We start from the raw sequence: 27,530 nt of genomic DNA, 5'->3' as shown, positions 1-27,530 counted from the left end.
TGTGCGGTAAAACCGCAAATCCTCGAAAGCTGGTAACAGGAGGTTTAATAAATGTCCCCGATGTGGAAAGTCGACAGGGTTACAAATCGACCTGAAACCACAAACACAATGCTTAGTAATGGTGACCGACAGGCTGCCATGGTACACAGGTGCTTGCACAGGTTCCTGGGAAATTCACTGCAGGGAACACATTTCATTAAATATACATATATATATATATACCTTTCCTTGCGAAACTGGTATTTGGCGAGATTTGATTCGAGCTCATTCCTCTCAGCGAACAAACGAGTTTAATTAATCACACCCACCGACCACTAACCACCATTCAAAAACCGCTCATAGTCTTTTCGAGATATTTCCCTCTCATGTAGACAAATTTTAAAGTTTAAACACTCTTGCGTACAAATTTCCCTCATTTAATTATATTAAATTATTTTAGCCACACGATATTTGTTCTTTTTTATTTTCTAGACTAAAAAAAAATTGTAGATGAAAGTTTTTTCTTCTGGTGAAAATTAGTTGACAATTAGTCGATGAAACTTGTTGCGCCGCAGAAACTATACTTGTATAATTAATTAATTTCTTTTACTCAAATGTTTCAAAACTAATTGAATTTTAAAAGAGTTGCATTTACAATTTTCACAAATAGATGAACAGTAAAAGTTATGAAAGTAAATAATGAAGAATTTTTGTGACAAAAAAGGGAAAGAATGAATGAAAATAAAAATTTTGTGGACGAGACTGATTACTCGATTAACGAGGTTTTGAGCCATTGTTCTCGACCTCATTAACATCCTTACATTGGATAGGAGGGAAAATCGCAAATCTTCATTAGGCCCAGCTTCATTAGGTCGACGAAGCGCTTGAGGGCGAGTTTCGGATTTTCTGCTCTCTCCCTTTCTTCATGACTCTAACGACGGGGTTGTGTAAGACCGGACATTTCAATAAACTATGGGAAACGCGACCCAAACCGCTGACCACCGCGTCCTGGTCAGCAACTTCCTGAGTGAAATTGCGCATGTCCTTGCGGCACGTTTTGACCCCTCAACCTTTACCAGGATAAGGGAGATGGATCGATCTCATCATTCGTCCCTCTTAAGGGTTAAAGGGTAAAACTCTTGTGGGGGATGCAAAGTCGAATTCCACAGACGTTGACAAATGAACTGAACTGAAAATTCCACTAAATATATTGGTGTATTGACAAAATTTTCTTATGCTTTATTATTTAGAGTATCAGAGCTAATAATTGAAAAGTATGAAAAATTCAGATATTCAAAGATTTTTATTTGAAACATTTTCAAAATTTAATTATTTACACAGTAAATCGCGAGGTATTAAAAAGTGTTGCAGATTAAATTAACACCAATCAAGATTAAAATAATCAATGTTCGTGTTATTGTTTACAATGAATGAAATTTTAGTTCATTAAATTTTTTTATAACTATAAAACATGAAGATATCGATAACTCCGAGTGTTCGACTCGAAGTGATCGATTTCTTCATGTTTTATAATAATTAAAGATGACCAAGTAATAAAATCATTATTTTATATTACAAGAATCTTATACTTCTTCAAAATTATTTTCATTATTTCAATTCAATTATTATTTTCAAAAATTTTCAACTACAATTTTACTTTATATCTATTATTTTTAATAATTTTCGAAAAAATTCTTTGGCAATTTTCAAATCCATTTCCTTACAATATTCAATTTCACGAAATTTCAATTATTCCTAAAGTTTTTAATTAAATGCATATTTGAAAATAAAAGCTTCAAATAATATAAAAGAAAATTTAAACTTTTTCAAAAAACTTAATTTCAAAATTCAATTATTTCTAAAAATTCACGCTATATTGCTTTTGATATACAATTATAATCTAAAATTTTAACTGAAATTCATTTTTATGAAATGAAAATCATTTTTTATTATGGAAAATTCTACAAGAATTTAATTATTTAAATGCAAAAGTAAATAATTTATTGAATAATTGAATATTTCTCAAAATTCAATTCTCATAAAGAATTTTAGTAACAAATTTTTAATTAATTGAATTCTTTCATAGAATTTTATGAAAACTTACATAAACATAATTACTTTTATCAAAGAATTCAATTATAAATTGTATGAAAAATAATTGAAACGCTGCGATGAGTTTTATGAGAATTTTCAAATTCATTCGTTTACAATTCAATTTTACAAAATTTCAATTATTCGGAAATTCTGCAATTAAATATATATTGAAAAATAAAAACTTGAAATAATTTCAATAAAAATCCTATTAAACTTTAAAAAGAATTAATTCTACAGAATTGTTTGTCAAAAATATGAAAAATTGAGAATTGCAATGATTTTAGTTTGAAACTTTTTCAAAATTTAATTATTTCTAAAAATCCACGTTACAATATGCTTTTATTATTTAATTAAAATCTAAAATTTTAACTGAAATTCATTTTTAAAACCATTTTTATTAGTAAATTCTACGAGAATTCAGTTATTTAAATAGAAAAAAATAATTAAAAAATTTCATGTTTCTTGAAATTAAATTCTCATAAAAAATGTTATCAACAAATTTTTTAAATCATTAAATTCTTTGGACGAATTTTAATACAATTTTTAAGAATAATTACATTTTTCGAGGAATTTTTCTGCAATGAGTTTTATTGTTTATGAAAATAATTGCATTATTGCAATTATTTGCAATTTCTCCAAAATTAAATTCTTTTTAGTGTATTTAATTGAAATTCTTCTATAAATCCATTATTTTTAGTAATTAAGTAATTGATAATTTAATTTGTAATACAAAATTCAAGTAATTTCGAAAGGAATTATGATTAAAATTCTTCAATAAAATTAGTTCTACAGAGCTGATAATAATTAAAAAGTATGAAAAATTCAGATATTCAAAGATTTTAATTTTAAACCTTTTCAAAATTCAATTATTTCTAAAAAATTCATGTTATAATGATTTTAATATTCAGTTATTAACTAAAATATTAACTAAAATTCATTTTTAATTCACTTTTTATTAAAAATTTCTACAAGAATTCAATTATTTAAAATTAAAAAAAATATATTGAATAACACAGGCCGACAAAATTTCATCAATTGCATGTTGCCTAAAATGTTATTGCCGATTCTTATAGGATTTTGTCCGTAAAATCCAAATTTGACCTTGAAAATATTGGATTGGCTCTAGTTTTTAAGCAACTTACGTTTCAATACGCAAAATACGCATTTTTGGCATTTTTTGAATGAATGTAAAACCAAATACTGAAACAGTAAATTTGTCCGCATAGGACCAAATTAAAGCTTAAATACTGCTCTTTAATATCCAAAAACAAAAAATTTAATTTATTTACAATTTAACCTTTAATGTCCAATGGGACATACGCTGTTCCATAAACGTATTGAAAATAACATTACTTTTGACCAGGTAAGGCAATTTAAGTAAAAATTAGTCTCTCTGAAGGTTTTTGTGGTCGCTGCTTATAAATCTGCTATGAAATATAAAAATTAAAAATTTCGGACTAATTTTTAAAAATAGTTTACACCTTTATGATAAAAATGCCAAATAAAAAAAAAATTCGCCATATTAAATCCGCCATTTTGAATATTAAAATCTGAATACGGATTTCTAAGCAGCGACTACAAATACCCTCAGAGAGACAAATTTTTACTTAAATTGTCTTACCTGGTCAAAAGTAATGTTATTTTCAATACGTTTATGAAACAGCGTATGTTCCATTGGACATTAAAGGTTAAAGTGTATATAAATTAAATTTTTTGTTTTTGGATATTAAAGAGCAGTATTTAAGCTGTAATTTGGTCCTATGCAGACAGATTTACTGTTTCGGTATTTGGTTTTACATTCATTCAAAAAATGCCAAAAATGCGTATTTTGCGTATTGAAACGTAAATTGTTTGAAAGCTAGAGCCAATCCAATATTTTCAAGGTCAAATTCGGCTTCTACGGACAAAATCCTATAAGAATTGGCTTCCATTGGTTGGGCAACAAAATTTTGTTGATTAAATGTTTCTTAAAATTGAATTCTCACAAAGAATTTTATCAACAAATTTTTAAATAATAGAATTCTTTGACGAATTTTAATAAAAATTTTAAGAATAATTACATTTTTCGAGGAATTCGATGAAAATTGTATTAAAAATAATTGAAATTCTGCAATGAGTTTTATTATTTATGAAAATAATTGAATTTATAGAAAGTTTTTTTATTATTTATGAAAACAATTTAAAAATAATTGAATTTCTGTGCAATTTTTATTATTTATGAGAATAATTAAATGTTTGCTTAGAATTTTATTAAAATTTTTTTTAAGTAATTGAATTCTTTTGGAAAATTTTTTTAAAATTTTTTATACAATACTGAATTTTGGAGTAAACTTTATTTAAATTTTTCATATAATTGAATTTTGGAGAAAACTTTATTTAAATTTTTCATATAATTGAACACTGAGAAAACATTTTACTTAATTCAAATAGAAAAATAATTTTAAATGATTTTGTTTAATTGAAATTAGTTTGTAAGTTTAATCCCAATATATAGAAAATATTTACTGCTTTGATTCAAAAATATTATTTGTTTGAATAATTATGTTTAATTCAAACATATTTTCTGTTTTGATTAAAACAAAAATTATGTTTAAAAATTTTATGTTTGATTTAAACTTAAAAGTTTATTATAAATAATTTAAAATCAACCATAACTTATGTTTGAATTAAATATATTATTTCTTTAAATGAACCAAAAAATATGTTTCAATTAAACTTAAATATGTTTGACTGTATAGCAAAGATTTTTTAAGTTTGATTTAAATAAAATTTGTTTGAACCAATAATAATTCGTTTTCTCAGTGAATTTTGGAGAAAACTTTTATTATTTATAAGTGCTTGTAATTAAAATTTAGAGGAGAATTTAAAAAATTTTTTGAATATAATTGAATTTCTGCGAAGAATTTTATTACTTCCGAAAATAATTAAATTTTTGCAATTAGTTGTAACTTTTCGAAAAATCTCCAAATTATATCGTTAAGATAAAAATATTTTGAAATGATAAAAGTTTTGATTTTATCACTCAGCGATCACAATTTCGAGTATAAAATGTGAGGAAATTTATAACAAATTAAGATGATAAGGAAATTGGTAAAAAAAAATTATAAAAAACTAAAGAAATTGGTCTTGATTATTTAGACAAAGAAGTATAAAAGAAATAAAAATACATCACTGAGTTTTTATTTTTGCAAAAAGAATCAAAATCCCGACAAAATAGTGTATTCAGTAAAATTAGACACTGTTTCTCAAACTGGTGTCAGTTTCTCTCTTGAATCTCTTTCTCTCGAATTCCGCTAACATCGAAATACTCATTGGATGGGCAAACAAAAAGTGTCCGGACCGATTTGCCCGCCCTTCTCGAATACTATATAATACTCTCTTTCTCTCTCTCTCTCTTTTCGAATGGCGCGATCCACGCTCTACTCTCCGGACTTCCGTAGATTTATTCACCATAAATATTCCTCTTCTAGTTTGCGAGAAAAGAAGAGCTAAAAAGATAGAACGCTGAAAAGGGGGAATGGGGGGGGAAGAGGAGGAGGATGGAAAAAAAGAAAATCTGCCACTATTCAGTTACCAACAATGAATTCTCGTTTTATCATTGAATCTGTATATTTTATTAAGTAAATGCAACCACTTTATTAACGAATGAAATTATATTCCAACTGCAACTGATCCGTGTAATTGTGAAATTCACTTCTCTATGTACACATTTAAATGGAAATTTATTCATTATTATATTCTCCTCAAGCGAAAAAGCTTATTAAAATTATGATATTTAAAAAAAAATGGAAAAACAAAAATTTCATTTACCCAATTAATTAATTTAAATAAATTAGTATAATGAGATGAATGTTTGAAAAACGAATGTATTTTTTAAATATTTAAATTTTTTTTTTACCCCAAACTTTTCGGATGAGGAAGCAAGTAATAAAAGATTAAAAAAAACAAGGAAATAATTTGATAGGTAAAAAGTTTTGATTGAAGTTGAAAGTTGAGAGAGTGAGAGAGAGAGAGAGAAAGAGTTAAATAAACCTATTAATAATTACTGCACCAAAACCTGTCTAAAATCCTTGAATTTTCCCGTGTTCTGGTAATGTTCCCTAATGGAGCCTTCGTCTAAAAGTTCAATGATCGTTCGAAACAGAGGTGTGAAATTTTAAGTGTCTACTTTGTAATTTCTCTTAATTATAGAATCTGTCTATTGTCACGTGTCTCATTAGTGAAATTTAAATAACAAAAATACATTTTTGGAAATATGAGTAATTTTTTTATAGAAGAAAAAGAAAAATTTCTTTTCTCTAAAAAAAAAGGAGATATTATGTCCCTTTTCGGACTTATGAATTTATTAGAAAGTTCTGAAACAAAAAGGAAAACCCGCGAGACTCCTGTCAACGAAAAACCCCTCTCTCTCTCTCCACAGCTGCTATTTATGGCCTCTGCTATTCCGAGTTAATTCGTCTTGAGGATTTTATTATACGCGAAAATTTACTCGAGTTTAAGTAGCATTTCTGAAACAATCGTTTCTACATAAAAGAAATTCAAACTTTTTTGATTAATTCTCAAAAAAATAACAACTATAGAGTCGTTAAATAAACAAACTAGCTTTTTTTCCTCCTTTTTACAGTTGCAGACTTCGCACTCGATAATTAATTTTAAAAAAGTATCTAAAAAGTAGTTTTCAAACTAAAAAATTTGTAATAATTAATTATCTGATAATAATAATAAAAAGAGTTTTACTATAGAACATAATAAAGAACGGTTAAACCAATTGTAGACATAAATTATTAGTTGTCATCCAGTATGTTTTGGAGATGAAAAGTTCTTTTTTCATCGAATTCTTTGCAATTTGAATGCATACGTGTCTGGTTGGGTATTATCTGTTTAAATGCACAATATCTACGCTATCAGGGGTCTCATTGGGAGAGGCAGTAATTTTAGTTTAAGGTGTTCTCCGACTCGAGAGAGAGTGGATAGTCAAAGGGGTGTTTTGTGGGTGGTCTACAGGGACTATGGGAACCACAAGGACCACGTGGTCCCCACAGGATAATTGGAGGTCGCTCTGGGATCGAGACTCTTCCGATTCAACGTTCAGGACCAATGTCCAAGGTGTTTGGAATTACGATCCACTATATTGTCGAATTATCCGGATTTCCAAAATCCACCTCATCCGATTAACTTTGCCAAATGATGTAGTGGAATTTTGCAATCACACACAATACCCAAGTCAATTTTTCATCTGCGCTGGAGAAAAATTTACTTGATTCAAATTTGCGATTATTGTCGTCAAAAATGAATATTTACTTGCATCTCATATTTTCTTTATTTTAATTAAACAAATTGTATTCACAGGGTTGCTAACTGTAGGCTTCGTACTCATCTACTAAAACCTACTATTTACTACTTTTTTACGTTATACTATTATTTGGGTACTTTTTTTATATGTCAGCCACTAAAAGCTACTATTTCTGGTTTTTTTAAAAAGAATTTACAATACTTTAAAATCGACAATACTAGAAATCAAAAAAATATTCTCAAAAATTATAATCAAATTCTTTAAAACGATTTAATTATTTTCAAAAAATATTCGAAATTCAATTATTTTCAATAGGGTAAGTGCGGGTATAGTCGGACAGTACTAGTAGTCGGACACTTTCGTGTTTTTTGGCAAATAAATAATAATGCATTGTGATAATTACTTTAAAAAGTATACTGGACGAATGTGTGAAGTTTATATTTTATGAAAATACTGTTATTTTACAAAATAATTAAACAAGAAATATTTTATTTAATATTTTAAAAATCATGGTGTCCGACTATAGATACAACCATTTTCGAGTAGCGCGATGAGTGGCACAAAGTTTTGTTGATAATTAATCATAAATATTAAAACTTATAGGATTTAAATATTATATTAATAACTTCTAATATGCTTTAATTCGATTTTCCAGCAGATAGCAATTACAAAATTATCTTTTTTACTTTATAAATCCAAAATATTTGACAGATGTCCGACTATAGAAAAAAGGGAAAAAAGTGTCCGACTACTAAAGCATTCGTAATTTTTCATTAAAATGCTTATATTTTATTAAATACTCAAGTATTTGTAACAAATTTACATGATTTTTAATCCTAAAGAACTCCTTTAATTGATAATGTGCTTATAAACACAGTAGATATTTGTTATTTCAAGAAAAAAAGCATAATATAAGATCGTATCCTTAAGTGTCCGACTACTAGTGCATTTACCCTATCTACAGTATTTTTATAAAATTTCGCAAAAGAATTCAAGTATTTTTTTAAAAAATTGAAAAAATTCAATTATTTTCATAAATAATAAAATTTTTACAAGAATTTAATTAATTTAGAATAAAATTTTTAAAAAACTTTCAAAAAAATCAATTATTTAACAAAATTTTTATACAATAACAATAATTCAATTGCTTTCACTAATAATAACATTTTTCATGGAAATTCAATTATTTAAAAAAATGTTTGATTAAATTCTAAGCAAAAATTCAATTATTTTCATAAATGATAAAACTCTTCGAAGAATTTCAATTATTTTTAATACTATTTTAAATTAATTAATAAAAAAATTAAATTATTTTCACAAATAAAATTTTCCAGAAGAATGCAATTATTTAAAATAAAATTTTCATAATATTTATTATATTTCGAAAAAATAAATGATTTAATACAATGTTTATAAATTTCTTGTGAAGAATTCAATTATTTTAAAAATAACAAATTTTTTCATAGAAATTCAATTCTTTATTAAATATTTTAATAAAATTTTTTGGAATAATTCAATTATTTTCATAAATAATAAAATTCTTCTAGGGAATTCAATTATTTTCATAAATAATAAAATTCTTCTAGGGAATTCAATTATTTTCATAAATAATAAATTTCTTCTAAGGAATTCAATTATTTTTGAAAATTTTAATAAAATTCTTAGCAGCTATTCAATTATTCGACTCGAAGTGATCGCTTTCTTCATATTTTTTAATAATTAAAGATGAAAAATTGATCAACTCATTATTTTATATTAAAAGAATATTGTACTTCTTCAAAATTATTTTCATCATTTGAATTCAATTATTATTTTCAAAAATTTTTAAATAAAATTCTTCTTTCCATCAATATATTTTTGAAAAAATTCTCTGACAACAAATATTTAAATAATTAAATTTTTTCGACTATTTTTAAAAAAATTTGTAAGAATAATTACATTTTCCGAGTAATTCAATTAAAGTTGTATTAGAAATAATTGAAATTCTGCCATGAGTTTTATTATTTTTGAAAATAATTGAATTCCTAAGAAGAAGTTTATTATTTTTAAACACAATTAAAATTCTGCGAAGGATTTTATTAATCTTAAAAACGCAATTAAATTTCTGCAATAATTTGTAACTTCTCTACAAATTACTTTTTCTTAGTGTTTTTAACTAAAGTTTTTTGTAAATCCATTATTTTTAATACTTTTTAAAAAAAGTTTTTTGATAATGTTTAAATTCATTTTTTTAATGGAAATTTATTTTTAAATCAATTTTTATCAGAAAATTCTACTAGAATTCAATTATTTAAATAAAAAAAAAATAATAATTGAATATTTGAATGTCTCTTAACATTGAATTCTCATAAAGAATTTTATCAACTAATTTTTTAATAATTGAATTCTTTTGACTAAATTTAATGAAAATGTTGAGAATAAAATTTTTTGATTAAATGGATTATAATTTGATTAAAAATAATTGAAATTATGCAATGAGTTTTATTACTTATGAAAATAATTGAATTCCTAAAAAGAATTTTATTATGTACGAAAATAATTGAATCACTGTAAAAATTTTATTATTTATGAAAACAATTAAATTCTTGCGAAGAATTTATAAAACATTTGTAAATAATTGAATTTCTGTAAAATTTTTATTATTCTATAAAAACAATTAAATAGATGCGTAGAATTCTATTACAAATTTTTATGAATAATTGAATTCTTTTGGAAAATTTTATTGAAATAGTAGAGATTAAAAATAATTGAAATGAGGAAAATTTTTTGGAAATAATAGAAATTTTGCCTAGAATTTTGTAAACATTTTTGAAAATAATTGAATTTTGCAAAAGAAGTTTATTATTTCCAAAAATAATTGATATTTTGCCAAGAATTTTGTAAAAATTTTTGAAAATAATTGAATTTCTGCGAAGATTTTTATTATTTCTATTTTTCTAAAGATAATTGAAATTTTGACGAGAATTTTCAAAAATTTTTTGAACAGAATTGAATTTCTGCGAAGAATTTTATTAATTTTTAAAATAATTGAATCATTGCAAAAAATTTATCAAAAATTTGTAAATAATTAAATTCCTGTGAAATTTTTATTATTCTATGAAAATAATTAAATGTTTGCGTAGAATTCTATTAAAAAATTTTATAAATAATTGAATTCTTATGGAAAATTTAATTAAAATAGAGATTGAAAATCATTGAAATGAGGAAAATTTTTTGGAAATAATTGAAATTTTGACTAGAATTTTGTAAAAATTTTTGAAAATAATTGAATTTCGAAGAAGAATTTTATTATTTCTAAAGATAATTGAAATCTTTACGAGAATTTAAAAAAAAATTTTCGATTATAATTAAATTTCTGCGAAGAATTTTGTTGCTTTTGAAAATAATTGAATTTCTGGAAAGAATTTTACTACTTTTTGAAAATAATTGAATTTCTGCAATTAATTTTAATTTCTCTAAAATTCTACAAATTATATCGTACAATTTACGAACTTTTCGTCTTTTCTCAATCAAATTACGGACTTTACGGATTTTTTTTCAAAAAACTGACTATTACGGACTTGAAGAAAATTTACGGACCTAGTTCCTGGACAAACAGAAAAAATTTTTGAATTTTTGATAAAGCAATAGAAAAATAAACAATAAAAAAAAATCAAGAACATTAATTTCGGGCGTAGCCCCTTTTTTTATGGTGCAATGAAAAAAACACGTTAGGACAAATTCCATTGGGATAAAAAGATGTGTTAATCCCAGGTGGAAAATCCAGTTGTATGTGAGGCTTAGGAGGAAGAGAAAGGGGGGGGGGGTTATTACAAACGTGGCGGCGTGTAACCCTGAGGGGTGAGAGAGTCTCGTTGACTCGTCGAGGAACGCACATGAGCCAATAGGTGCGTGCTGAGGGTTAGAGGAAACACAGTTATTGCATTAACTCATCATTGTCATTTTTATCACGTGCACACTTGAATCAACGAAACTCATGCTCCCTCGCACTGCCACCTCCAACGACCTTTAGCTCCCCCGCCACCATTACAACATCACTCTACATTCTCTATGTATTCCGGAACCCGTTCCCTCAAAAATATTTCACGCAACTCGTTTTAGGTGACTCTTGAGCCCTGCGGATGGCTTTTTCTCCCTCTGTACTAGCAAAAAAAAAGAAAAAAAAATTCTACACATCCGTTGGTACGATTGTGTTATTTGGACCAATCCACCCTTGCGGATTAGCCGCTAACGAGTCGTGCTACTCGTATGCAATGCAATTTTGTCCAGCAGGCTCAAAACGAGAGACATTTGCTGTTTTTTTTTTTTTTATTTGTCACTCTTATTAGTGTTTCTTTTTTAATTCCGTTTATTTAATGGGACACCATATGGATCCGAGATTTCGATGAAAAAAAATTTTTTTTGCTAGTTTTGTAAAAAGTTGTTTTAGTACAAATTTGCTGCTTTAGAAATTTATTTGGTGGTTATTTAAAAAAAATACTCCGAGGTTACTTACCCATTATCAGGTTATCCGAAGAAAAACTCGAGATTATCTGAAACAAAAAATTTTTATATAAAATATAGGATAAATTTTTGCAAAATAATGTAAATACTTTGTATATTTTAATAATACAAATAGGGCTCGAACTCAATTCAATTATGTTAAAAATTTTTTTTTAATTCTAGTCAAAATATCAATTATCTTTGGAAATAATAAAATTCTTCTCTGAAATTCAATTATTTTCAAAAAATTTCCTCATTTCAATGATTTCCAATCTCTACTATTTTAATAAAAATTTTCCAAAAGAATTCAATTATTTATAAAAATTTCTAATAAAATTCTACGCAAACTTTCAATTATTTTCAAAAAATAATAAAATTTTTAAAGGAATTCAATTATTTACAAAGTTTTTTATAAATTCTTCGCAATAATTCAATTATTTACAGAAATAATAAAATTTTTACAGGGATTCAATTATTTTTATAAGTAATAAAATAAAAATTAAAATAAAAATTTGAATTACTTTTCATCAAATTTTAATCCAATTCCACAAAAAATGTAATTATTCTTAACAGTTTTATTAACATTCGTCAAACGAATTCAATTATATAAAAATTTGTTGATAACATTCTTTATGGGAATTCAATGTTATAGAAAACATTGAAATATTTACATAATATTTTTTTTTGTATTTAAATAATTGAATTATAGTAGAATTTTCTAATAAAAATTGATTTAAAAATGAATTTTAGTTAAAAACAAATGTATTTGAAAATAATCAAAAAACTTTTTCAAAAAGTATTAAAAATCAACAATTTTAAAAAATTCTTTTCAAAATTTTAATTATCTAATACAAATCTTAAAATTCTTTGCAAAATTTCAAATATTTTTTAAAAAATTTTCCACAATTCAATGATTTTTAATATTTACTATTTTAATAAAATTTTCCAAAAGAATTCAATTATTTACAAAAAATTTTATTAAAATTCTTTCTAAACCTTTAACTATTTTCACAAACAATAAAATATTTTTCAGGTATTCAAGTATTTTAATAAAGACTAAAATGCTTCAAAGGAATTCAATTATTTTCATAAATAATAAATCTCTTCCCAAAATTTCAATTATTTTTAAATTTTAACACAAGTTTTATCAAATTCCTCAAAAAATGTAATACTTTTTCAAAATTTTATTAAGATGAAAAAATCCATTATGAGTATTCTATTTTAAGAAACATTCAATTATCCAATAAATTATTTTTTTTTTGTATTTAAATAATCAAATTCTCGTAGAAATTTCTAAAAAAAAGCTGAATTAAAAATAAATTTTTGTTAAAATTTTAGATAATAATTGAAATGATTGCAGAAATGCAATTATTTTCAAAATTATCAAAATTCTTCGCAAAAATTCAATTATGTTCAAATTTTTTTTTAAATTCTGGTCAAGAATTCAATTATCCTGATAAATAAGAAAATTCTTCTCTGAAATAAAATTATTTTCAAAAATTTTCCTGAATTCAATTATTTCTAATATCTACTATTTTAACAAAATTTTCAAAATGAATTCCAGTTATTTTAAAAAAATATTTATTAAAATTCTACGCAAACATTTAATTATTTTTATAAATAATAAAAATGTCACAATATTCAATTATTTTCATAAATAATAAATTTTTTTCACACAGATTCAATTATTTTCATAAATAATTAAATATAATAAATATTTTACAGGTGATTCAATTATTATTTTTTATAAATAATAAAACTCTTTCGCTGGATTTCAATTATTTTTAATACAATTTTAATCAAATTTCTCGAAAAATGTAAATATTCATAAAAATTTTGTTAAAATTCGTCAAAAGCTTTCAATTATTTATTCAATTTCCACCTTCCCATGATCATTTATTCAACAACTATATCAATTAAATTATGGTAGGATTTAACTCTACTCAATTATTAATTAATATTTTTGAAAAAGTTTAATTAAATTTTTTTTTAAATTATTTGAAGCTTTTATTTTCTAATATATATTTAATTGAAGAATTTCCGATTGCTCGAAATTTCACGTAAAATTTTTATGAAAACAAATAGATTTGAAAATTCTCAAAGAACTTTCTCAAAAATTTTCAAAAATAATTGATTTAAAGAAGAATTTTAGTTCAAAGTTCTTAATAATAATAATTGAATTGAAATTATGAAAATAATTTTGAAGAAGTTGTTATAAAACATGAAGAAGTCGATTACTCCGATGAGTCGAAGACTCGGAGTGATCGATATCTTCATGTTTTATTGTCATGACAAAAAATTCATTTATTTTAAATAAAATGTTCTATTTATTTGACTCGGATTATTTATATTTTTGTTAGTAATTGGTCCGTAATTTTTAATTTTTGGTCCATTTAGTCCATACATTTAAATACTTCCACTGCTTCGAGCTCTGTAAAAAATATTTTTAAACATGTTTAATATATTACAATCTAGTCCATTAATGAAGTCTTGTATCCGTTTTGACAAATTTTCTTTTTCTCATGTCTTACAAACTTTTAATTAATTTCATTCCGACGTTTTCTTCTCTTAATATCAAAGCAAAATACAATTTTAATTTTACTTTTACATTCATTGCATTCATGTACCTTCTTTCATCCTGTCTAGACATTATTATTTATTTATTTTTATTTTTAATTCTCCACATCTGTCTACTCTCAAAAGAAAGATGTCATTTTTCTACTTTCAAAAACAGAAGATGTGTCCTTTTATTCTTTCTCTATTGCATAAAAAAGTACAAATACAAATGGGGAGAAATTTTTTCCAATAGCGGTGACATTTTTCCTAGTGTTCCCAACATCCTTTTGGTTGTCGTAAACGGGCAATCTTGCCTGTCGATACTTTTCCGCTTCTAGTCTTTCTCTCTCGCTCTCTCTCTCTCTCTTTCAGTGAGAAGTAGATTTTTGCTTGCAGGGAGAATAGCTATCCGCGTTACGTGTCAAATGTTATTAAACATTCAGAGTTCGTCTAGACTGAATGGACTTGTAGGAGAGAAAGAGAGAAAGAGAGAATGAGGTAAAATCTATTCGATCGACAGACATAAAGTGGTCGATTGGCATATAGTGCAAATACTGACGAGGACCCATGGGAACCTTGTATGTTTTATCTTTGCAACAGAGGCAAAAGACCCTGCGGGCCAATGTACCTTTGCAACATTGCTCCACGACTGGTAATAAAGTTTATGGCATACACAAAGCTCATAGTGCTCTATATAATGTAGACGGAGAGGAAAATAAATATGTCGGGAGAAAGAGAGAGAGAAAGCTCTACAAAAGCGTGAAATTCAAAGGGAATACTGGATCCCGGAATATGAATCTTTTAAAGGATTAAGACCTCTTTCTCTATTCTGCTTATTTATTTACTAACTACCTTATACCTTATATAGCTTAATATGCAAATGATCCTAGGAAAATAAGACCCCGAGACTAGTTGCTCCTAATTTTTACATATTCAGCCCTAGGATCGACGTTCTTTATTTAAAAATTTTACTATTTCTCGAAATTAGTGGGGTAAGGTGCCCCAAGGTGTCCACCCATCTTTTCAACGACTGTAATTCCTAAACGGTATTATATAACAATTAATAATATATGCCCTGAAACTGTATCTCCTTAGCTAACTTTTCAGCAAAAAAATTTTTTTATTTTACTAAGAAAAATAAAACTTAAACGACTTTGGAAAACAAGAATTTCCCTAATAACTTACGTTGTTTTTAAAATCTACGAGGTAAAAATAGTAAAAATAAAATCAGTGTCCTAAACACTACGAAAACGAATAGTTACAGAATTTCAAAATTAAGAGAAAAACATTTGCTTCTAATTATTTTTCAAATTAGAGTTCATTTTTTTCGTGAATTAGACGAAAGGAAAAGAGAAGTGAAACGACAGAAAAAAAAGTGGTTTAGACTTAAGGATTGCCATTAGAAGGTGACTGCTTCTCGAATCGTAAGTCCCTTGAGAAAATGGGCGCAAAAAAAGAGAAAGTCTGAACGCGTTAGAGGAAAAGAATTCGCAAGTGAAATTGTCACAGAAAACCAAAGAAAGAGGGTAAAAAAAGTGTTTAGTTCCACGATACCTGTACTCTCTGAATAAATAAAAATAAAAGTATCGAGTGACTTTTTTTTTATTTGAAACTTCCTTCTAATGGATTATTCACGTACTTTTAGTGCCTCCAATCGCTTCTCTAAATTATTGACAAATAAAAAGTTATTTCCGTTTCGATTTCAAATTTACTTCCTTTCATTGTTAATCAACACAAAGAATTCACTCCTGATTATAATTTCAATTCGAAATTTTTATGAAATTCTATTATTTTCCAAACTCTTAGAATTCTCCAAAAATTCGATTATATTTACAAATATAGGTACTGTTTAAAAGTAAAAAAATAAATTTTTTTTAAATATAAATCTTATAATTAAATTCAAATTAATTGGAAATGTAAGTAAATATTTTTCATTTTTTACTAGAATTTAACTATAATTTAAAAAATTTTTATTAAAATTTTGCAAAAGACTAATTTTTTTTCATAATTTCTAAATTAAATTATTCATGAATAATTTTTGTATAATAAATATACTTAATTATTTTTCCACAGGAATGAAAGTTTTTAATAATTTTAATGTAAAAGCTTTTTGAAATTTATCTATTTCTATAAAAATTCACGTTATAACGCTTTTAATATTCAATTATAATCTGAAGTTGTAACTGAAATTCATTTTTAAATCAATTTTTATTAGAAAGTTCTACAAGAATTCAATTTTAAATCAATTCTTTTTAGAAAGTTTTAAGAGAATTCAATTATTATTAAAATACAAAAATGAATAATTCATTGAATAATTGATTATTTCTTAAAATTGAATACTTATACAGAATTTTATCAAAATTTTTAAAAATTATCGATTTTTTTCGAAGAATTTTAACAAAATTTTGGAAAATACGTAATTACATTTTTCGATCAATTTATTTAAAATGGTTTTAAAATAATTGAAATCTTGTGGAGAATTTTATTATTTATAAAAATAATTGAATTCTTTCGAAGAATTTTAACAGCATGTGACTGTTACAGAAATCAATGTTAATTTTTTCGACCACTTTTCTCTTAAAATATTAAATAAATTAAACTAGTTTTTTGTGAATAACTCTAAAATATAATAAAGAAGAGCAGTGATGTGCAAAAGTTTTAATAATTCTAAAATAAATTATAAAAAAATACTTTGAAATCGGAAAAGACGAGAAATTGATTAAAAGTGATTTTGAGAACTGACAATTTTAAAGTTATTTTTTAATAAATAATTTTAAAAATATTAAAACTTTTTCACATCACTGCCCTTCTTTATGATATTTTAGAGTTATTCACAAAAAACTAGCTTAATTTATTTAATATTTTAAGAGAAAAGTGGTCGAAAAAATTAACATTGAATTCTGTAACAATCACATGGTGTTAATAAAATTTTGAAAATTATTGAATTCTTTCAAAGAATTTTAATAAAATTTTGAAAATAATTATTATTAATAATTATTAATAATTATTCAATTCTTTTGAAGAATTTCTTTAAAATAGTATTTGAAAATAATTGAAATCATGAAAAAAATTTTATTATTTATGAAAATAATTGAATTTTTGCAAAGAATTTTATAAAAAAAATTTAAATAATTGAATCCCTGTGAAAAATTTTGCTATTTGTAATAATAATTGAACTGTTGCAAAGGATTCTTTGGAAAGAATTGAATTTTTGCGGAAAATTTTATTATTTTTTTTTAATAATTGAATTCTTTTGAGAAATTTTAATAAAACGGTAGATTTTAAAACTATTTGAAATGCAGCCAAGAATTTTATTTTTTGTGAAAATATAATTGAATTCTTGCAAAAAATTTTTCTGTAAAGTTTTAAAATAATTGAATTGTTTCGAAGAATTTTATAGAAAAAATTTTGAATTGTTTCTAAGAAGAATTTTATGAAAATTTTTAAGAATAATTTTTTTATTTCAACTATTAGCAGATTTAAAGTAGTGCAAATTTTCAAATAAAAAAAGAGAGAAAAAGTAGCGTTTAGTGTCTGAAATTTAAAAAAAGTATCCAAATAGTAGCTAGTCGTAAAAAAAATTAGTAAATAGTAGGTTTTAGTAGATGAGTGCAAAGCCTAAGAATTAGAAAATAGAAATTCGAAAAAAATATTTTAGTTAATTCCCCCCTCCCAAAAAAAAGAAAAAAAGTAGTTACACGACATCTAATTAGATCCGTTTACATAAATTCGTTTTTTTTAATCCCCATCATGAAAAATTGAATTTTCGTTTAATTTTATTTTCTTCAGGAATGAAATTAAAATTTCATACAAGTTTCAGGCGCTGTTTTATAATTACTCCATCAAACAGACTTAATTTTAAAACTGGTTGGACACTAATATTGAGCGCACATCGTGTATGACCTTAAATAAATAAAAAGGTCATTGCTTGCTTGATGTTCAGAATTTGAAATTCATTGAAACTTTGAGTCGTATTAACTGGAGAAAATTATTCAGGACTACACCGCGAATAACGCGGGAATAGTACTGTCGCCTCTTATTGAGCATGCGACTGCTCGGATTTCGAGGCTGCGGTTGTTTTTGGGAGTTAATTGGTCGGCGTATATACGGACGAGCCGTGCACGTTCGAGGCACGTTGCATAATTAATCTACTGCCGACTGACCTTTTGGCGTACCAACTCCTATTTGCGTATTTCTCCACACGACTATATATACACTATACACTTCGTTCATAGGCCCTATGAATACGTATGCGATTTCATTAACCCTTCCTCTATGTATTTTACCGCGGAAAAAAATAAAATTAAATACCAAAAAAATAAACAGTTAAATACAAAAGAATACTTTGTTTCGAAATATTTTTTTTTTCTTTTTCACATTAAAAATACAAGAATAGATATATCTTTAAATTTCAAAATTGCAGGAAATCTAAAATTATTCGATACATTTTTTTCGATAATAAAAATAGAAAAAAAATTTTTTTTTCCAACCGGTTGATTAGCTTGGAAACTATTCTCGAGAAAAACAGCTGCGGTAGTGAGAACTGATAATGGGATGAGAAAAGGATTAAGGCTTGGGATAAAGTCGAAAGGTGGAGGGGGGTGATGGGGATGGGGGTGGGATGAGTGTAGGTGAGAATAAAGTTTGAATCCATAGCAGTTCGTCGCTCCGTAAACCCTGTAGGCCTGATCCTGTTTTACATTTAAAAAGCATTATCCGCCGACCGATTCAAATCCCGAGTGGCGATAAAATGAAATTAATGGTAGTCTATACCGATTCCCGATATATTGATGTTGGGGACCGAAAAAAAGAGGGGGCGTGAGAATTATCACGCACTTGCCGAGCCCTATCAGTTTCCCTATGAACTTTGATAAGATTTCAGGAATGAGAGAAACAATCCTCTAAACTTTTTACATTCAGGGCGTTAAGAGGATATTTTTGAATCAATAACAGGCTCATTCCTGTCTTATTTTATTTTATTTTATCACTGAAAAAAAAATATTCTTAATTTCAGAATATATATACTTTAAGAATATATTCTCATTGTAAGAATATTTCCACTTAATTTAAGTGGCGAATATCCTGGGCACCTTTTTTTAGTATATATTCTTAAATTAAGAATATTTTTTTTCAGTATATTATTTCAGGCCTCTAACCAGTAAAGGAATTTTAAATATGGACTTTGAGGACCAAAAATTAAAAATTAGGGACCAGTTCGCGCCCCGTTTATTTATTCTTCACTCGTACTAAAAATTTGCCTAATATAGTCAAACTTATACAGTGAAGCTTCTTTTTTTTCCCCGAAAAATTAATAAATCAAAAAAAAAATATTTATTAATATTATGTAAACGTTGATATTAATGAGCAGTTTCTTATTCAAAGCTCCTTAAGGGTATACATTAAACTCGGTTGAAGAGGGGAGAAAGAAAACAAAAAGTAAATGGTCGATAAAAAGAAAGATGAATAAAATTTGAAAACTTGGAAAACAAGCATTTTCGAACATTAAACCCCAGAAGAGTTTTTTTTTTTTTTTTTTTTTTTTTATTCTTTGACACCAACTGTGATGGTAAATGCCCGAGGGAAATGGAAAATATGAGGCGGTCTTCGCGGAACGTAATAGATGAGTACTATTAATTAGACAGATTAAACTTTAAATGCCCGTCGTTAGCAACCGGAAGTACATTATTCCTTAAAAAGGGGGAAAAAAAGCAAAGCGATCAGCGTTCTAGAATGAAATTATAAACGATGCTATTTATCAAAACGGATATTAAAACATGCGAGGAAATAAAATTAAAATCTATACTGTTTTTTTTTTGTTTCATTCTATACAATCTGTTGAATTTATTGAATTTGACAACCTGAAGGTTTATAGCCCGAATAGTCAATAGCTATTTGGCTATTAATATTTTTACTATATTTATTTATTTATATTTACTATTTATAAACTATTTTTGAATTAACAATATAGTTGAAAATAGTTCGAAACAGTGAATAATAGTTGAAAATAATTAACAATAGTTGACAATAGTTAAAAACAGTTGAAAATAGTTAACAATAGTTCAACAGTGCCAAAGTAAATCGTGAGGTATTAAAAAGTGTTGCAGATTAAATTAATACAAAAAAAAAAAAATAATCAATTTTGGTGTTATTTTTTACAATGAATGATATTTTAGTTCATTAAATTTTTTAATAACTGTAAAACATGAAGATATCGATAACTCCAAGTCTTGTACTTTTTCAAAATTATTTTCATTATTTCAATTCAATTATTATTTTCAAAAATTGTTAACTACAATTTTACTTGATATCTATTATTTTTAATAATTTTCGAAAAAGTTCTTTGGCAATTTTCAAATCCATTTATTTACAATATTCAATTTCACGAAATTTCAATCATTTATAAATTCTTTAATTAAATGCATATTAGAAAATAAAACCTTGAAATAATATAAAAAGAATTCAATTAAACTTTTTCAAAAAAAAATTAACTTCAAAATTCAATTATTTCTAAAAATTCACGCTTTATTGCTTTTAATATTCAATTATAATCTAAAATTTTAACTGAAATTCATTTTTATGAAATGAAAATCAATTTTTATTAGAAAATTCTTCAAGAATTTAATTATTTAAATGCAAAAGTAAATAATTTATTAAATAATTGAATGTTTCTCAAAATTCAATTCTCATAAAGAATTTTAATTACAAATTTTTAATTAATTGAATTCTTTTGTCGAATTTTATTCAAACTTGCATGAACATAATTACTTTTTTCAAGGAATTCAATTATAATTGTATGGAAAATAATTGAAACGCTGCGATCAGTTTTATTATTAGTAGAAATAATTGAATCCTTAAGAAGAATTTTATTACTTTTGAAAATAATTGAATTTCTGCAATAATTTGTAACTTCTCTAAAATTAAATTTTTTTTCTAGTGTTTTTAACTAAAATTCTTCAATAAATCCATTATTTTTAATAATTTTTAAAAAAGTTCTTTGAGAATTTTCAAATTCATTCGTTTACAGGTCAATTTTACAAAATTTCAATTATTCGGAAATTCTCCAATTAAATATGTATTTAAAAATAAAAACTAGAAATAATTTCAATAAAAATCCTATGAAACTTTTAAAAAGAATTAATTCTACAGAATTGTTCAAAAAAAAATTCCAGAAAATATAAAATTGTTAAAAAATATGAAACATTAAGAATTTCAATGATTTGAATTAGAAACTTTTTTTAAATTTATTTATTTCTAAAAATCCACGTTATAATGATTTTAATATTTAATTATAATCTATAATTGTAACTGAAACTCATTTTCAAAACCATTTTTATTAGAAAATTCTACAAGAATTTAATTATTTCAATACAAAAGTAAATAATTTATTAAATAATTGAATGTTTCTCAAAATTCAATTCTCATAAAGAATTTTATTAACAAATTTTTAAATAATTGAATTCTTTTGTCGAATTTTATTAAAACGTGCATGAACATAATTAATTTTTTCAAAGAATTCAATTATAATTATTGTATGAAAAATAATTAAAACGCGGTGATGAATTTTATTATTATTATAAAAATAATTGAATCCTTATTAAGAAGAATTTTATTACTCTTGAAAATAATTGAATTTCTGCAATAATTTGTAACTTTTCTGAAATTAAATTTTTTTGTAGTGTTTTTAACTAAAATTCTTCAATAAATCCATTATTTTTAATAATTTTTAAAAAAGTTCTTTGAGAATTTTCAATTTCATTCGTTTACAGTTCAATTTTACAAAATTTCAATTATTCAGAAATTCTGCAATTAGATTATATGTATTATAAAGTAAAAACTTAAAACAATTTCAATAAAAATCCTATTAAACTTTTAAAAAGAATTAATTCTACAGAATTGTTCAAAAAAAATTCCAAAAAATATAAAATTGTTCAAAAATATGAAACATTAAGAATTTCAATGATTTGAATTAGAAAATTTTTTAAAATTTATTTATTTCTAAAAATCCACGTTATAATGCTTTTAATATTTAATTATAATCTAAAATTTAAAACTGAAATTAATTTTTAAAACCATTTTTATTAGTAAATTCTACGAGAATTCAATTAGTTAAATACAAAAATAAATAATTTATTAATTTCATGTTTCTCAAAATTAAATTTTCATAAAAAAAGGTATCAACAAATATTTTAAATCATTAAATTCTTTGGACCAATTTTAATAAAATTTTTAAGAATAATTACATTTTTCGAGGAATTTGATTAAAATTGCATTAAAAATAATTGAAATTCTGCAAAGAGTTTTATTATTTATGAAAATAATTGAATTTCTAAAAGAATTTTATTATTTATAAAAATAATTGAATCCTTGTAAGAAAGTTATTATTTATGAAAATAATTGAATTATTGCGAAGAAATTTATAAAAAAATTTGTAAATAATTGAATTCCTGTAAACATTTTTATTATTCATGAAAATAATTGAATGTTTGCGTAGAATTCTATTCAAATTTAGAAAATTTTATTGAGATAGTAGATATTGTAAATTATTGAATTTTAGAAAATTTTTAAAAATAATTGAAATTTTGACTAGAATTTGATTAAAATTTCGTAAAACAATTGAATATCAGAGAAGAATTTTATTATTTATAAAGAGAATTGAAATTTTGACGGGAATTTAAAAAAATTTTTGAAGACAATTGAATTTAGTAACTATGTTACTAAGTTACTTAGTAAGTTATTAACTAACTTACTAACTTACTATTCTCCCTGGAGAAGCTAAATTCGTTGAATTTTTACAAATCGTTGACTTTGGTGTTTTATTTAAAGTAAAATTTCATTCATAGTTAAAAATAACACCAAAATAGACTATTTTAATTCTTTCTGATGTTAATTTAATCTTAGAGGAATTAAACTGTTGCAGATTATTTTAATCCATTCTGGTGTTATTTTAACACCTCACATTTTACTGTGTAAACAATAGTTGATAATAATTGAGAATAGTTGAAAATAGTAGAGAATAGTTGACAACAGTTAACAATAGCCAACAAACTAGCTTTAAATATTTAATAATCAATGTGTGAATTAAAATAACGTCAATCAAGTATCAAATAAATTCCTATTAAAATGCTTTTAGAGAGAAACGAGCTTATGAAAAAGCCAGGGTCGCTGTCACTTCGTTAAAAGGGTTTATACGACTTCTATATTAAATCCCATATCACTTTACCCCGGTGCACGATAAATTATAAGCGGTGATATTGTCTCGACGTGATTAACGTGATAAATAAATACACTGTTGCTATACAGTTGTTGGATATGAACGAATCTTTATTTCGTTGTGTTAAATTCTATTGTGTATTATTATATGGTTTTAATATAATATGCGATGCACGTACATTGGACAACTTTGTGTTTAGTTATTATGAGAATGCCTCTCTCTCTCTCTCTCTCTCTCTCTCTCTGATGGAAAAAGGCGAAATCCCTTAACGTTAGCTTCTTTGCGACTCACATCGAATACAAGTCGGACATTAATCTCGTTTAGAGCTCTTTATTGCCTTCTGAGTAAATTGCTACCGTGCACCTAAATACCAAAGTACACGTGGTTTCTTTTTTTTTCTCTTTCTTGTACGCGAATGATCATTCGCGAATTCCATCGAGAATTGACCCAAGTTCTTTTCTACTTCTTCTTTTTCAATTTTCTTTTTTTTTAACTTTCTTTTATAAATATAATTTTCTGAGTCTTCTTCTTTTTATGACATCAGAAGTGTCGTGAAATGTTTGTAACAGTTGCGAATAGTTGCATTTTTTTGTTTACTAACTAACGAGTATGTTTTGTATTTGAATAAAGAGCGTTAGAGATTTTATGGGCGATTTTTCTTCTGAAAGTTGATAATTGTTAGAGTAGATTTTATAAAATTAGTCAAAACATCAAAAATGTCACTTTCAGAAGAATCACCTTATAAAAATGAGTCCAACAAACTGATTCTTAAAAGAAGAATTTCTTGACAAAAACTTCTTTTCCAAGTGTGTATTTCGGATTTCGAACAATCTCACAAAGTCTATGAAATTATAGTCAGTGTTCAACGAAGCAGATATGTACTGAATTATATAATTGTTCCTGGATTCGTCTTTCTGTCAAAGAAAAGTAAACTTGAGTTTCTGTAGGAGTTTCGGACACTTCCGGCGGCTTCCTCAAAGACCATGTAACCCAACGGCAATTGCCGGAACGGTCGTTCAAACTTTCTGACAGGCTTCTATGTTCGTTCTGTAATTAAATATCGCAGGCTCATCCGTCAGTATATGGAGGATTTCCCAGGTGAAGAGAGAGAGAGAGAGAGAGGGACAAACGAAAAGTGGAGTATCGCATTTTTTTCTCTCTTTTTTTTGTACGAGTGCTCTGTCCGGCCATTCTTCTATCGATTCAATAATCGATAAGGAGGACGAACGCAGAAGTCTGCCAAGAAAAACCCGTTTCTTTTCAATTTACCCCTATCCTCTATCTCTCTTTCCTTCTATTTTATACCACGGGCACTGCCCCTCTGGGACTTTAATAAAATATTTGAAATACCAGTATTGTTTCACGCCCACCTCAGGCCAAGAGGAGGAGAGGGATTAGGTGTTTCGTTCTCGCGACGCTTCCTCTTAAATTTTTACTCTCTTCACTATATCCCTCTCTTTTTCTTTTGCTCCTTTCTTATTCCTCCGCTTCTCCAACATCTTTTTCACCTTCCTCCTCTCTCTTACGTCACATTTCAAAAAAGCTAGACGTCCTTACTCAAGGGAATTTCATTGCCACGTGCATTGACCTAGCCAAGGAAATATTTTATCGTCTTCTTGAGCTAGATATTTGTCAAATACTTTCAACCGGTAGACATAACTTGTCGAATTTTATCGAGAACTTCAAAAAGGAAATTTTAAATATTAAACATATGCTTTTGGATTATTGTAAATTTGGTCCAGGTGCGATTTTTTAATTTGTATTTGACTTTCGATTCGAATTTGACTTTGACATTGATTCAAAAGACCTTAACTTTGACTTTCATTTATATTTTGACTTTGACTTTGACTTTGACTTTGACTTTGACTTTGACTTTGACTTTGACTTTGACTTTGACTTTGACTTTGACTTTGACTTTGAAATTAACTTTCATCTTCACTTTAACTTCCACTTTTATTTTCAAATTTAAAATTAAAACAAAAAAGTCAATAAAAGTCTTTGTCAATCTAGTCAAATCGCAGTCAAAGTCAATGTCAAACTGAAAGTCAAAGTTGAAGTCAAATTTAAAGTTAATGTCAAAGAAGAAGTTAAGTTCTAGCGGAATTTAAAGTGAAAGTCAAAGTTAAAATCAATGTGAACGTAAAAATCGAATCAAATGTCAAAAAAAGCGAATCAAAAGTCAAATTTGTAGTCAAAATCAATGTCAAATTTCAAAGTAAAATTCAAGTTTAATTTTCAATTTAAAGTCAAAGACAATGTGTAAGAAACGAATAAAGTTTCAAATTTTAGGTCAAATTTCAAGTAAAAGTCCATATAAAAATACAAGTCAGAGTTAAAGTTGAATTTACAGTAAATGTCAAAGTCTCAGTCAAAGTTAATCTCAGAGTCAAATGTAAATGGAAAGTCAAAGTCTCAGTCAAAGTTAATCTCAGAGTCAAATATAAATGGAAAGTCAAAGTCAAATTATAAAATCGCACCCCTGGGGTGCGATTTTTTGATTTGACTTTGACATTCCATTTCACTGTGATTTTGACTTTGACATTGACTTTCAAAGTTAAAATCAAATTAGAGTAAAAATGAGAGTCAAAGTCAATGTCAAAGTCAAAATCGAAGCGAAAGCCAAAGTGAAATTACAAAATCGCACCCTAGGTGCGATTTTAAATTTGATTTTGACTTTCCAAGGACTCCGACTATCAAAGTGACTGTCAAAGTTAAAGGCAAAGTTAATTTGAAAGTCAAATTGAGAGTCAAAGTCAAAGTCAAAGTAAATTTGAAAGTCAAAGTGTAAGTCAAAGTTAAAAACAAAGTAAAAATTGAAGGTAAAAGTGACGGTCAAAGTTAAAGTCAAAGTTAATTTTAAAGTCAAAGTGGAAGTTAAAGTGAAGGTCAAAGTTATAGTCGAAGTTTATTTGAAAGTCATATTGAAAGTCAAAGTGGAAGTCAAAGTCACGTCAAAGTTAAAGGCAAAGTAAAAATTGAAGGTAAAAGTGACGGTCAAAGTTAAAGTCAAAGTTAAAAGGAAAGTATAAGTTGAAAGTGAAAGTGACGGTCAAAGTTAAAGTCAAAGTTAACTTGAAAGTCAAATTGAAAGTCAAAGTGAAGGTCAAAGTCAAAGTGAAAGTCAAATTTAATTTGACGGGTAAAGGGAAAGTCAAACTGTAATTTAAAGTGAAGGTCAAAGTCAAAGTGAAGTCAAAGTTAATTTGAAAGTCGCTTTGAAAAGTGTCCTCCACTTTCACATTGTTTTCAACTTTGATTTTCACTTTAAATTTGACTTTAACTTTGACTTTAACTTTCACTATAATATTAATTATGATTTGACTTTGACATTGATTTCAACTTTGATTTGTAAAAGCTAAAGTTAAATAAAAGTCAAGGTTAAAGTGTAAGTTAATGTCAAACTCGAATCAAAACTCAAAGTCAAAATTGCCTTTTTGAAAATTCAATTTTCACTTTCGTTTCTAATTTGATTCCAATTTGACAATGATTTTGATTGATTTTTGTGTTTTAACTTCGAATTTGAAAATGATAATGAAAGTTAATTTCAATGTCAAAGTCAAAGTGAAACTCAAAATAAAAATAAAAGCCAAAGTCAAAGTGAAGGTCAATGTCAATGTCAAAATCAACTCGAAAGTCAAAGTCAAAATACAAAATCACATCCAAAGTGTGCGAATGTCAAAAAATCGCCAAAGGTTCCAAAAAAAGCCTCCAATATTAGTAATTAATTACTTCTAACTTATAAGTAAAATTTTTTTTTTTGGAAAAGTATCGAAATGATAATCCGAGGAGTTGGAGAAACGAGTCGTCTGGATAAAAAGTTTCATAATCGGTCGGGACACGTCGCTTTTACGGAAAAGCTCTAACAAGAAGAGGGGAGTCCGAACTTGCGTTGAAGGGCAAACGGATCTTGTCAAA

General features: G+C 25.7%; 2 protein-coding genes across 9 annotated transcripts in view; one reads left to right on the top strand and one right to left on the bottom strand.

Moving 5' to 3' along the window:
- Positions 1–27,530, top strand: part of LOC122504292 — a 616,579-nt gene that overhangs the window by 427,133 nt on the left and 161,916 nt on the right. The window lies entirely within an intron of this gene.
- LOC122504299 (odorant receptor 13a-like) overlaps positions 1–27,530 on the bottom strand; it is a 122,162-nt gene that overhangs the window by 88,712 nt on the left and 5,920 nt on the right. For 5 of the 6 annotated variants that reach the window (XM_043615348.1, XM_043615352.1, XM_043615351.1 and 2 more), the window contains one exon: positions 11,862–11,898. Coding sequence is in view for 3 of the 6 variants with exons in the window: in XM_043615352.1 (XP_043471287.1) it covers positions 11,862–11,865 (4 nt within the window). In the remaining 3 variants the exon portion in view is untranslated. Of the gene's footprint in view, positions 1–11,861; positions 11,899–14,316; positions 14,556–27,530 lie in introns of those variants that run through there. The other variant, XM_043615354.1, reaches the window with a different exon arrangement.

Source organism: Leptopilina heterotoma, unplaced genomic scaffold, assembly GCF_015476425.1.
Source record: "Leptopilina heterotoma isolate Lh14 unplaced genomic scaffold, ASM1547642v1 Lhet_287, whole genome shotgun sequence".
NCBI classification, from domain to species: domain Eukaryota; kingdom Metazoa; phylum Arthropoda; class Insecta; order Hymenoptera; family Figitidae; genus Leptopilina; species Leptopilina heterotoma.
Note: the sequence above shows the minus strand (reverse complement) of the source record. Positions and strands in the feature narration are given on the sequence as shown.